Here is a 12,785-nt window from a genome sequence, read left to right on the forward strand (position 1 = left end):
ATTCAGTGACTGGGATAGTTGGGATGGGAGTGTCAGAGACAGTGCGATTGGCACAGGACAGAGCGGAGTTTAGGGCTGTTGTACATAGGGTCGCTGTGAGTCGCAGGCGACTCGATGGCACATAACAACAACAACATGGCACATAACAACAACAACATTATAGTAGACCCAAAAAAGTAAAGTTTACTAAAGTATACTGTATATTATGTTACATCCTTTCTATATATATTAGCTGTGGACTTACCTCTGCTTCTGGAAAACAATGGACTTTGTGTGTGTGTTTTTACTCATTTCTTAGAATAAGTATATCTGCAGAGTGGCAAGAAACTGTACTGCAATCCCAAAGTATGTATGCAGAACCAAGAAGATGACCACAGAGCCTGAAACTGCAGCCAGCTGTGTGTAGAATTCTATGTCATGACCTCTGGACTGCACAGAAAATGTTCAAACCACAATTAGGAATTCTGAAAATTCCGAGGATACTCGGTGACTGACCTAGTAATGATTTCAGAATTCATGAACATTTAGGAATTATGTTTCAAGTTTGTTCACTTAGAAAATGCTGCTGTTAAATATATAGATAGGTAGCCTTTTTAGTAGTATATTTACATAATGTATACATTTCTGGACATACATTAATATATATGGATTTATTTAAGATCAATTTCCGGAAGTTAAATTGCTTAAACAAAGAACACAAACCTTTTATAACACTTGATGTAATTGCTTTTGTAAATTGTTTTCTAAAGTTATTGCATAGTTTTACATTGTTCCTAGTTAAGTGGTTTCAGTTCTGTAGAACTAGTGAGTCTTCTGAGGATGTTTGGGGAGGTCAGCTCTCAGATGGTTTCAGCTTGATGGCATCTAACAACAGCAATTTAATCGGTGAAATATTTCAGTGTATATTTCTTTGATGATGAGTTAATGTTTACTTTTCATTGGTTTATAGTATTATAAGTTAAGTTATATTTTCCTCCCATTTAAATTATGGGATAATTTACCAATTTGGGAAAAGTAGGTTTTCAAAATCTAATCCTATTTTACTTTTTCTTTCAGCTCCAGTAATAAACCGATTCACAAGGCGTGCCTCAGGTAAGCCTGACCTATGTTATGGATTTTGCTTATTTAGGGTGACATTTTACAAACAGTAGGAATGGATATGAAGATATAAAGAGAATAACTGATGTAGCTTAATCATTTATCTGGTAGTCTTTTTACCAAGAAACACAGCTATGTGTAAAGAACCGGGAAATAACTGAAAATGAAGTCTTAGTGTTTAAACTGTAATTCCCACAGTATCCTTCCCCTGCCCCCCTATTGTCAGCATTGATGGAAGATTGTTGTTATGTACCCTGGAGCTGGAACCAACACATAGCCGACCCTCCAGAGGCTGTAAATCCCACGGAAGGAGACTGCTCATCTTTCTCCTATGAAGCAGCTGGTGGATTCAGAGTGTATGCCTTTTGGCTGGCTGTGCAGTTCTTTGCCACTGAGTCACCAGAGTTCTTTACTTTCTTCATTAATCTTCCAACCATTTCCTGGTGTTATTCCTACTTCTTTCTGTCACTACTTTCTCAGTCTTCTTTGATGCTCATCTTAACTGTTTATTTTCATACTTGTGTCCCAAACAAAAAATCAGATTGACAAAAATCTTATCAATGTGGTATTATTCTGGGAATTTCTGTGGTGCTGGAATGGAACCCATCATCAGTATATGGTCTGCTGACAGGTTATGAACATATGCTTTTTACAATGGAGACGTTTATCCTAGTTGTTTTATTCTTGTTCTGGATACAGTGTAACTCTGGTGGCTCAGTGGTTAAGTGCTTGGATGCTAATGGAAACGCTGATTATTCTAACCCAATCAATAACTGTGCAGAAGAAGGACTTGGAAGTCTGGTCCTGGAAGGAACTTGTCTAGAAAACCTGTGGGACAAATCTCCTGTCACGTGGAGTCCTTGTGAGTTAAGAGTGACTCAGTGGCATCTAAAAGTTAACCTGGTTATCTGATGTACCAGCCACAGTGTTGAAGCAGTGAGGATGAGTGAAGACCACCCTAAAAGCTGTGACAAGTGAGAGTTTTTATAAGGGACAGGAAAACCCTAGAAGTACAGATCGAAACATATCTGTACTTTTAATATAGGGCCCTGTAGGATCGGAACAAATTACATTTGCTCTTTTCTTTTAGATGACTACTGTCTTAAATGCACCACATTTTCCTAATCTGTATTTATGGTAATAGACCTTAGATGTTATTGACAAGTCTAGAGATCACTGAAGGAGCTTTGATGGTTTACTAGTAAGGAATTGTGCTGCTGACCCAAAGGTAAGTGGTTCAAATCCAGTAGTTGTGCTGTGGCAGAAAGATGGGCACTCTTCTCATATGATTTACAGCTTCTGTAAACCTGCTGTAGGTTCAGTTACAAGTCATTTCTCATTAGACTACAGTAAACAACAGCAACAGACATCAATTAGTGGTTAAATTAGGTTCAAGAATCTGTTTATAAGATATAATAGTGAACATTTCTATCATAAATGTGTTTAAAGTGAGTTTGGAATATAAATACTTTTTGTATGTAGCATTTGTATTTTTATTCTTTAATTTTTTTTCTCTTAAGTTCTGAGATAATGTGGAAAATTCATCTTTGTGCAGCTTCTCTAATGGTAGGGGACAAATCTTACTAGATTTGATTTGGGAAAATAACTTGTTCTTTTTTTGAAAATAATTCTTTCCTTGCAAATGTAACTGGAAATTTTGTGTTGAAAAACAACTGAAACGGAACTTCTTTGGAGTCTGTATAATACAGTCCAAATGAGTAATTTATTTCATATGATTACCTTATGTTATATAATAGTAAAATACTTTAACAACGTTCATTTTTATTTTTAATCTGTGAGAAGTTATCTGTGTCATTTACTCATTATATACATTGAACCAAGTCCGTAAATACGAAGACAGGAATTCGGAAAATCGATGGTTCTGGGATGGAACCTGCTTTACCTTCCTGAGCCTTACATTACCTCAAAGTATACAAGGGAAACATTATGTTTACAACAGTAAGCCATGAACTTATACCCCAGACTATGAAATTTCTGTCTTCCGATAAGGTATATGTGTCCTTTTATGAGCTGTGCTGGACACAGGACAGAAAGATAAAAGAGAACCAGCACTGGGAACTTTTGCCTTCATGACATAAATGCTTTTGATAGAAACGATAGGAGTTTTACAGTAGATGATCTCCCTGCAGTCCTGTTCCCCAAATAATTAAAAAAAAAAAGCATCAGGCAGGAAAGCACCAAGACTTTCATTGTTGATTGTTATTGTTGTGGGTTGTTTGAGGTTCTTTTCCCCTTGTTGTGTACCCTTGAATTGCATCAATTTGACTGGTCCAGGAGGAGATTGCCCCTCCTTCTTCAGTGGAGAATCTGGTGGATTTGAACCACGTACCTTCGGGATTGCAGCACAGCTTCTTGCCACTAGGCCACCAGAGGTCCCGTAAGACTTTCAACATTTAAAAAAGGTTTAAGAATAGTTCAACAGCAGAATATACTCTACCAAGATTTTTCCAGTGAGTACATTGCCATTTTAACACTCTCTTTGCTGCTTCTTCTCTTTCTGGGGCTATAAATCTTAACATAAGGAGAAAGTCCATCTTTCTCCCAAAGAGTACTGGTGGATTCATACCCCTAGAGACATGTGACCTTTTAATTAGAAGTATACTCCCTAGGTCACTGGAGCGCCTGCCTTCTAATATGGCTATCTTTTTCATTTCTAGCATTTACACATTAGGTTTCTAAGAAAAGATTATAGTAGTATCCATCAGTAGCTTTGTCTATGATTTTTTTAAAAAAAAATTATCCCATCAGTATTTTTTTAAACTTTTCTTTGTAAATTGGGTAAAGATTGACAGAGAAAATTGGCTTCAACACTGTATATACATTTTAGAAATTACCTTCCACATGATGCTAGACCACTGCCTGATTTTTTTTTTTAATCCATCATCTTATTTTTGAAAACATGAAACTTAGAGCAAAGTATAAAATTAGGTCAGAAAACAGCCAGTGTGTCCTTTACCTAGAGTCCCCATCTATTAATATTTTGCCACATCTGCATGTTCTTTTCTCTGTCTCTTTCTCACACACATACAAACTTTTTTATTGCACATTTTAAGAATTCTAAATGCTCAAGTGTGTTTCTTCTAAGAACAAGGACACTCTTCTGTATAACCATAATAGCATACTCAAGGAATTTGACCTTGGCACAGTGGTGCTATCTAATACACACTTTTGAGCCACATTTTCCCAGTATGTCTTTTTTTGAGAACTGGGGAGAGGGTGTGCAGCATTGTTTAAGGGCTATGTATTATATTTAGTTGTTGTGATTCAGTTTTCCTTGTTCTATAAATTGATTCTTTGAAATTTTTGAAATCTACTCTTTTAGAACTTTGGTGGTTGGGATTCCTAATGATGAAATAATTTCGTAGGTTACCTTTTGATGGTTGGTATTCCTAATGTTGAAATAATTTCATAGGTTACCTGTTATGCATTTTTTGATGATAAGGAAATAACCCAGTCTGTGCCTTATACCCCTTTGACATCCATGAAATCTTTGAAATCTTTGAACACTGAGTATTGCTTTCAAGGACTATTGCTGCTTATTACTTGTTCTGATAGGAATAATTTCTTTAATAAAAGGGAAAATAAAACCTCAGATTATGAATTTGCTAATGCATTCTCAAGCATAAGTTATTAACCATTTCTAATCCCCCCTATTTTCAATAGTGTATTAATTTCTTTAAAGAGCACATGTATAGTATATTGGTTTGTATACAAAATTCATATACATTGTTCTTCACACAGTCATATGTTTCATACGATCATTCCCCATACATTGCATTTTATAAAACCAGTCATCATTGCTCTGTGCTCACTATCAGCCTCTTTCAGGTCCCCACTGGATCTTTCCTAATTCCTTCAACTCGTCCCTTAGTTCCCTATCCCCCACCCCATCCCCCTTTAAACTTCTTTACATGTCTTATTAGTTACCCTCCTATTTTTGCATTAATGGTCTTAATGCTGTATTTGTCTTTATGAGACTGAGTTAGTTCACTCAGCATACTGGTTTCTAGCCTCTCTAATGTTATATAGTTTTTTTTTAAAAAACCGTTGCTCCTGACATTCCTAAATTTTTAATAAAAACATTAAATTTTATAGTATATTTTTAACAGAAGCTTTTCTCCAAACTCATATTTAGAATAATTTTTAGTTGAAAGCAAGTCTTTAAAAATTTCACACACCAATGATGTAAAATTACATATTAAAAGCCTCATAGAATTCATCCACACACACAGAAATCATTAGTTCCAACAAAAATGATCAAATAGCAAAAGTTCACATCTTGTCTTTAAATCTCATTCAGGGAACATAAATTTCCTTCTGTTTTTTGCTGGGTTTTTTTTTTTGTTTTTTTTAAGTATTTGTAATCTTGATCTTCTGTAAATAAACTTTAAAGTTATTTGGTGATACAGATTTTTCACCCTCAAAAGTGCTACTTTCCAGAGATGACCTGCTAATTTACTGGCACAAATATATTTACATGTATTTTTTTTTGAAATTACTTTCACTTTCGGCAGTATTTTGAGCTCTGTGGCCACCCGCTCACACTCACTTGTCCATAGAAGGAGAGTACAGCTTTCACTATCTAATAATTCATGGACTAATTCATTCAGCAAACATTACCAGATCCCTGCTGTGTGCCACGGAAGGCGCTGGGGATACAAAAAGAATAGAGCACAGCCCCTCCAAAGTTTGCAGGTGTCAGAGAAGCTCTTAGTGTGCTCAATCCCACAATATCCACAGGGGGAAAAGGAGAAACGGCTCTTCCAGGGTATAGGGTGCCATTCAAGCTGATTTTTAGGCTTACAATGCAGGTTTTAAAGAGGAAAATAAAGAAACGAGTGTTAGTGTTTTATCTCCACCAAAGCTACAGTCAAATCCCTCGATCCTGATTCTGACTCCTGGTTCCTTAGTATGTGACGGCATCGATTGAAATCTTTACTGTAGCAGATTTCCCGGCCTTACTTTCCTGGTACCACTGGGGAGGCTCAGAGCATCCATTGGGTTAGTGGTGGTGTTTGTTGTTGGGTACCATCAAGTCAGAACCGTTACATCACTGGCCCTCTTTTGGGTTTTCAGAGGCAGTGAAGCTCGTATTGCCCCTCTTTCCCCTGCAGAGCAGCTGGTGAGTTTGAACTGTGTGCCCTTTGTGTTGATGGCACAATTCCTAACCAGCCAAATACAGATAATACGGGCCACCCAGGGACTTTGAGGAAGCGCAACCAGGGTGTTCCTGAGAGGCAAAAATGGTGACATGTTGTCAGGAGAAGTCTAGAGCTTGGAAAATGACATTCTGGTTAAGGTGAAGGGTTAGAGAAAGAGAGGAAGACCCTCAACAAGATGAGCTGACACAGTGACCATTACAATGGACATGAGCATTCTCAGAGATTGTGCAGCTAATGCACGATGGGGAAAGGTTCTGATCTCTTGTTCCCAGGGTCGCTGAGAGTCATAGTTGACCTGATGGCACTTAACAGCAACAACAAAAGAGGGACCTTGCTTTATCACTAATAGTTCGTGACTTATATCCGGTTCGTTTGCTGTAAAAACACCTTTTTTAAAGTATGCACTTTGCCTCTTCCATCAACCACCCTGGCATAAAGAAAGAGGATATGCCTATGGCCATGGGCAACAGAGGCATAAGGCCAGGGATTATTTCTGTTTTAATTCATCATTGTTTCAGCATGTTCGTTTCTGCCTTCCAAGGGGAGGCAACATAGACTGGATTCAGATAAACCTAGCCTGCTGTGGTCGCTCTGTGGTTGGCATTCTGCCTCCTGGTAGTGTGTGTGACCTCTCAGCCATCTTTATGAGACAACAGTCACTTGGAAGTGACGATGAGGGGGCAGGGAAATTAAATTAGTTTCTTGAACATGAAACCACCCAAGTGGAAGAATGTTGTTGTGTGTTGTTGAGTCAGAATCTACTCATAGCTGATCCTCCAGGGGGTTTTCAGAGTCAGTTAACCACCTGAGAGGCGATTACCCATCCTTCTCCCATGAAGCAGCAGGTGGATTCAAACTATGTACCTTTAAGGTTTCAGTAAAACTTCTTACCACTAAGCCACCAGGTATCATATAGTCAATGTCACTGCCCAAGTTGTCTAGGAATTGTTGAATGGGAGCTTAAACTGCTATGTAAACTTCTCCAAAACCATAATTAAATGCTATTTTAAAATAAAACAGTAACATTAAAACAACTTAATGCCTTAGAATGAGGGTTTTTTTTAAGTGTGTGTGTCCTTAGTAAATTTTTGAGGGGCTCAATTTCTGTAATTATAAAATGGATTGCCACTTACCTGTCAAAGTAACAATATTACAGATTACAATGCAATATAAAAAAATAATAAGCTGTAACTGTATGATATTTCTCTACCTTTGCCTATCTTTCACAATGATACTAAAACTTCATCTCACGTATTCTGGGCATGATGTCATTAGGTGCCACCTCTTGGAAAAAGACATCATGCTGGGCTAAAAAGAGGTTCAAATAAAGGGAGGAAACCCCTCAGAGACATTGATTGACATAGGGACTGCAACAGTGGGATCAAGCTTGGTGGCGATTGTGATGATGGCACAAGATTGGGCAGAATTTCAATCTGCTCTTCATTGGGTCACTATGACTCATAGTCGACTTTATGGGACCTAACAGCACAACTAAAACTCTGAAAACCCTGACACAGTATTCTTTCTGGTTTAGTTCTGCAATGGGTTAAATCCTTGGGACGGACAGAGGTTTCCAAGAGGCTGGACTGAAGTCAGAGTCAGAAGTAAGTTGTGGGCTGCAAAGCTTGACATGGAGAAGAGAAGATGACATCCAGTGTGTAGGTAAGAGTGAAGGTCAGAAAGACAGTTCAGCCAAGTCAATAGGATAAAACCACGGGTGCTGACCCCACGCAGGGAAAGTGAGACAGGACAGTGGAAGCGGTGGGTACCTAAAGAGGCCTGCTGCGAGGCCAGCGTTCTGTGGGCATTGACTGAGGCCTCTCCTTCAGGGGATTAGAAGCCATATAAGAGCTCTAAGTTGCTTTGGGCACCTGTTAACACTCTGCACCCTGCCTAGCATGAAAATGTATTCTCCGCGGTGCTTCTGTACAAATAAATCCAACGTGCTTCTCGGGGCTCATCGGTAGCTGCTTCCCTCATCCGCTTTGTGCTCAAGTGGTCTGTAGTCTTTGATTATCAGGACATCATGAGTGTGCCATGCACTTGCATGCCTTTGTGCCTTGGGAATGGTAGAGTCCCTGAGATCTATGGGAATCCTTGAGTCCCATCTTTTGTTGTGGTTTGGCCTGACGATGTGGATAAACAATCTCAAGATCAACAAGACTAGGAGCTTATTTCTTGACCTTAATTGCATTTTCCTGGGTTACTCTTGAACGCTTCCGATAAGGGAGAAAGAACAGTGGTGATAAAGCTGACATAAACAAGCAGTGTTTTGAGGGGAGGTGGTGGGGGAGAGTACTCTACTCCTATGGTGTCCTCAGACACTGCCAGTAGTTTTGGAACTTCTTGTAGGAAGCGTGGGAAGTGTGTTAGCCCACCGAGTTTTCCGTGCCCTGATCACTGAATCACTGCTATAGGGGCTGGGGAAAAGTGGGAAAGGCTTTAGTGCACAGATTTGAGAAAATAAAGTGGGCCTTTGAGCCTTCCTCAGCCACGCTGTCGTTCGGATCAGAGTGTACGGCAGCATTTTACAGACTCTGTGGAGGAGGACACATTTTTTGTTGCTTTGTTTTCCTAATCTGCTACAGACTAATACTTTCCTAAAATTGCCTTGGCAGTTATCAGTTCACTGTCGGAATTTCTACGCACTTTCCCTCTGTACTTACCTCACTGGATTTGGGCAAGGTTTAGGTGACATGACCTTGGTGCGGTTTATAGGAGATTTGAAAATTCTCATAAAAGGCTTTTATAGAGGAAAAATGCAGCCTTGTCTGAAAGAACTGATGTTCTTAAACTTTTAAAATTTCCTTTTACTTCTCTGGTGTTTCTAAGAATAGACTACAAAGGTCTGGTGCTCTTGAAGTAGTAGAAAGATGGAGTGTGGTGGCGTTGGTCCAGAATACTCACACTGTGACTGATATTTGCCAGTTTATGCTTTGAACACCCCAGGTGATTCACATACTACAACCCACATCTCCAGGCATGTCCCTCACCCCATCAGTGAAATTTTATCCAGATGCTGTCATTTATAGAGTAGTACTTGTGCTGTTGTTACAAAACCGTCGTTTGGTATTGTAGTTGTTAGTTCTCGTGACTTTTTTCCTACTAAGCTATGAGTTTCATAATTCATGAACTGGGGAGGGAGGGAGGCATTTCTGAATGTGGTTAAAGAAACAAATAGAATACAAAGTAAGGAAATGGGAATGCTAGAAGGATGAGGCTATGGAGCCAAAGATGTATAACGGTGTTTAAAGTTTCTGAGATTGAATGTGTTTGTAAGGGCCAGCATGTGTGTAGTTAATGGGGTGAGATTACTCAAAAAGGGAATTGTTGTTGTTATTGTTATGTGCTGTCGAGTTGCTTGCAACTCATATTGACCCTGTGTACAAGAGCCCTAAACCCTGCTCTATCCTGTGCCAATCTCACCGTCTCCAGCACACTTACTCAACTACTACCCCAGTCACAGAATTGATCCATCTCATCGAGGGTCTTCCTCTCCTGCGCGCCATCCCTCCACTCTCCCAAACATGATGTCCCTCTCCAAGGACCAGTCCCTCCTTGCAACATGCCCAAAGTATGTCAGACGAAGCTTCAGACTCCTTGACTCCAAGAAGCAGCCCGATTTCACCCTCTCTAGGACAAACCTGTTTGTTCTTCTAGCAGTCCATGGTATGTTTAACACTCTTCTCCAGCAGCACAGCTAAAGGCATCAATTCTATTTCTGCCATCCCTAGTCACTGTCCAACTTTCTGATGCATAGCATGCATTTGTGAAGACTATAGCCCAGATCAGGTGTACCTTAGTCTCCAGCCTGATGTTGTTGTTCTTTAGTACTATGGAGAAGTCCCTGACAGCTGACTTTCCCAATGCAATTTGTCTCTTGATTTCCTGGCTGCTGGTTCCAAGAGTGTTGACTATGAAGCCAGCACACTAAAACTGTTAACTGTCTCAGTCTCTTCACCATCCACCCTGATGCTGCTGATTGGTTTAATTGGAGTCAAAGAAGTAAAACAAACAAACAAACAAACAACACACGAGTAGCGATTTAATGGATTGTTGTCATCTTGAACATTGACATCTTTGAGGACATCAATGTTAGAGTAGAAAGAAAGCCAGTCATTAAGGAGGAGGGACCTAGAATTTGTCAGGCACTGAGAGGAGGGGCACCAGGATGGCATAAACGTACTAGGATCTCAGGTTTTATCATAGGAATAGTGAGCTAGATGCCAGTGTGGAGAGCCATGAAAGGGCCCTCACTATTGAGGATCCCATTGCATGTGGGGAGTTGAACTCTTTATAGGAAGTGCTGTTCTTAGAGAAGAACCAGTTTCGACTAACTTAACAACTCAGCTCAGTGCATTGCTGTTGAGTCACAAATCAACTCACAGCTGACCCTCCAGTCAGTTTTCAGAGGCTGTAAACCACCCGGGAGGAGATTGTCCATCTTTCTTGCCTGGAGCAGTAGTGAACTCGAACCACCTGCCTTTGGGTTGGCAGCACAATTCCTTACCTGCTTAGATCCGCAGATGTTTTGCAAAAGCCTGTGTGGGTATAGGCAAAATGTTGGCAGTGTTAGTGAGTGGGAGGAACCCACAGGTAAGCAATTTGATTCTGCAAATATTTACTGAGCAGTTACTATTGCCAAACACAGTGCTAGACACTGGGACAGAGCAGCAGTTAACACTTCCTACCTTTGTGGAGAAAGAAGGTGCGTGGAGACGAAACTGGGAAAGAGCTGATTTTCTGCAGGGCTTTGCATCTTGTGGATGACCAACAATGATAGAGAAGACGACTAAGTTGGACTACGGTTATAATTCATTCATTATGTTCAGTTTGCTTGGCTTTACAGTCAGCACGCTTGGCACCAGCAGCCAGGAAATGAAAAGACAAATTGCATTTGGAAAGTCTGCTGTCAGAGACCTCGCCAAAGTACTAAAGAGCAACGATGTCAGTCTGCAGACTAAAGTGTGCCTGATACAGGCCATGGTCTTTGCAATCACTTGCTATACATTGGAAAGCTGGACAGTGACTAGGGATAATAGAAGGAGAATTGATATCTTTGAGCTGTGGTGCTGGAGAAGAGTACTGAATGTACCATGGACTGCTAGGAGAACAAACAAGTTTGTCCTAGAGAGGGTGAAACCAGGCTGCTGCTTGGAGGCAAGGATTCTGAAGCTTTGTCTGACATACTTTGGACATGTTGCAAGGCAAGATCAATACTTGGAGAAGGATGTCATGCTTGAGAGGATGGAGGGACAGCTCAAGAGAGGACGACCCTTGATGAGATTAATTGATTCAGTGACTGGGGTAATGGGCGTAGGTATATCAGAGACAATAAGATTGGCTCAGGATAGAGCAGGGTCTAGGGCTATTGTACATAGGATTCTTATGAGTTGCAGGCAACTCAGTGGCCCATAACAACAACGTGTTGCTGTTCACGAGTTGTCAAGTTGGCCGTCACTCTTGGTGACCCTGTGCCCAACAGAATGAATTGGTTTCACATTGAACTGCAACTCTTAGACATTTCCTTGACTTATTTTTAAAAGTTGTTAGATAGCCAGGGCTTACTTCTTAAAATGTTGCTTGTTAAGCTTAAGTTCTTTACGATTTACTCCATTCACTTCCCAATGAGTGAATGTTAGCTTTTAGTTCAGAAAGCAATGTGAAACATTCTAGCAAATAAGATACACTCGGGGTCTGTAACATATTTCACACTGAACTAGACCAGAATCAGGTAAACATCATGTAAGATCTTATTTTCCATAATTTACTAGCTGTGTGACCTTGTAAAGCTTACTGTGAAACTGGGTTGTTGTAATAATTCATGAAGAGAATATAGGTAAACTTTTTAGCATAAGCTTCTACCTATTATTGTTAGGGTGAATTTAGCGAATTTTATTTAGTGAAACCCTTGATGAGATGGATTGATTCACTGCTGGCCTCTCAAAGGTTCTTTCTCTGGTAATAAACTCCAGTGAAGCAGCTGGCTCAGTCTGATTAAGAGCAAGGAGACTGCATTTACACACATGCATTTAAAATAATAGGCTCAATTCAAACAGATGGAACAGCTTATTTTCAAAATAACAGCCTAAAACACAGCTTATCATTTAGGGGAGACTAAAGTTGCTTCTTTGTCTTTATCTAAAAAGCTAAAAGAAGTTCATTTGCAGGAAATCCTTCACTTGCTCCACAAATACTAGTACTATGGTAAATCAGTCCTAATTTGGGACAAAGTGAGTTGTAAGAGATCCACAAAATCATGCATTTTGGCTGATAAATTATGTTGTTGTTGTTGTTATGTGCGGTTGAGTTGCTTGTGATTCATAGCAATCTTATGAACAGCTCTGAACCCTGCTCTATCCTATGCCAACCTTATTGTCTCTGACACATCTACCCCCATTACCCCAGTCACTGATTCAGTCCATCTCATTGAGGGTCTTTCTCTCTTGCACAGTCCCTCCATCCTTTCTCTCTTGCAATTGTCCCCTCCAAGGACTGGTCACT

At 39.9% G+C, this 12,785-nt stretch overlaps 1 protein-coding gene across 1 annotated transcript in view; it reads left to right on the top strand.

Moving 5' to 3' along the window:
• The window catches only part of PRKAR2B (protein kinase, cAMP-dependent, regulatory, type II, beta), a 112,699-nt gene that overhangs the window by 35,173 nt on the left and 64,741 nt on the right, over positions 1 to 12,785 (top strand). Inside the window, exon 2 of the mRNA XM_006882624.1 lies at positions 1,057 to 1,092. Within this exon, the coding sequence (XP_006882686.1) occupies positions 1,057 to 1,092 (36 nt within the window). The remainder of the gene's footprint in view (positions 1 to 1,056; positions 1,093 to 12,785) is intronic.

Source organism: Elephantulus edwardii, unplaced genomic scaffold (genome assembly GCF_000299155.1).
Source record: "Elephantulus edwardii isolate Elephantulus edwardi_28Jun2011 unplaced genomic scaffold, EleEdw1.0 scaffold00022, whole genome shotgun sequence".
NCBI classification, from domain to species: domain Eukaryota; kingdom Metazoa; phylum Chordata; class Mammalia; order Macroscelidea; family Macroscelididae; genus Elephantulus; species Elephantulus edwardii.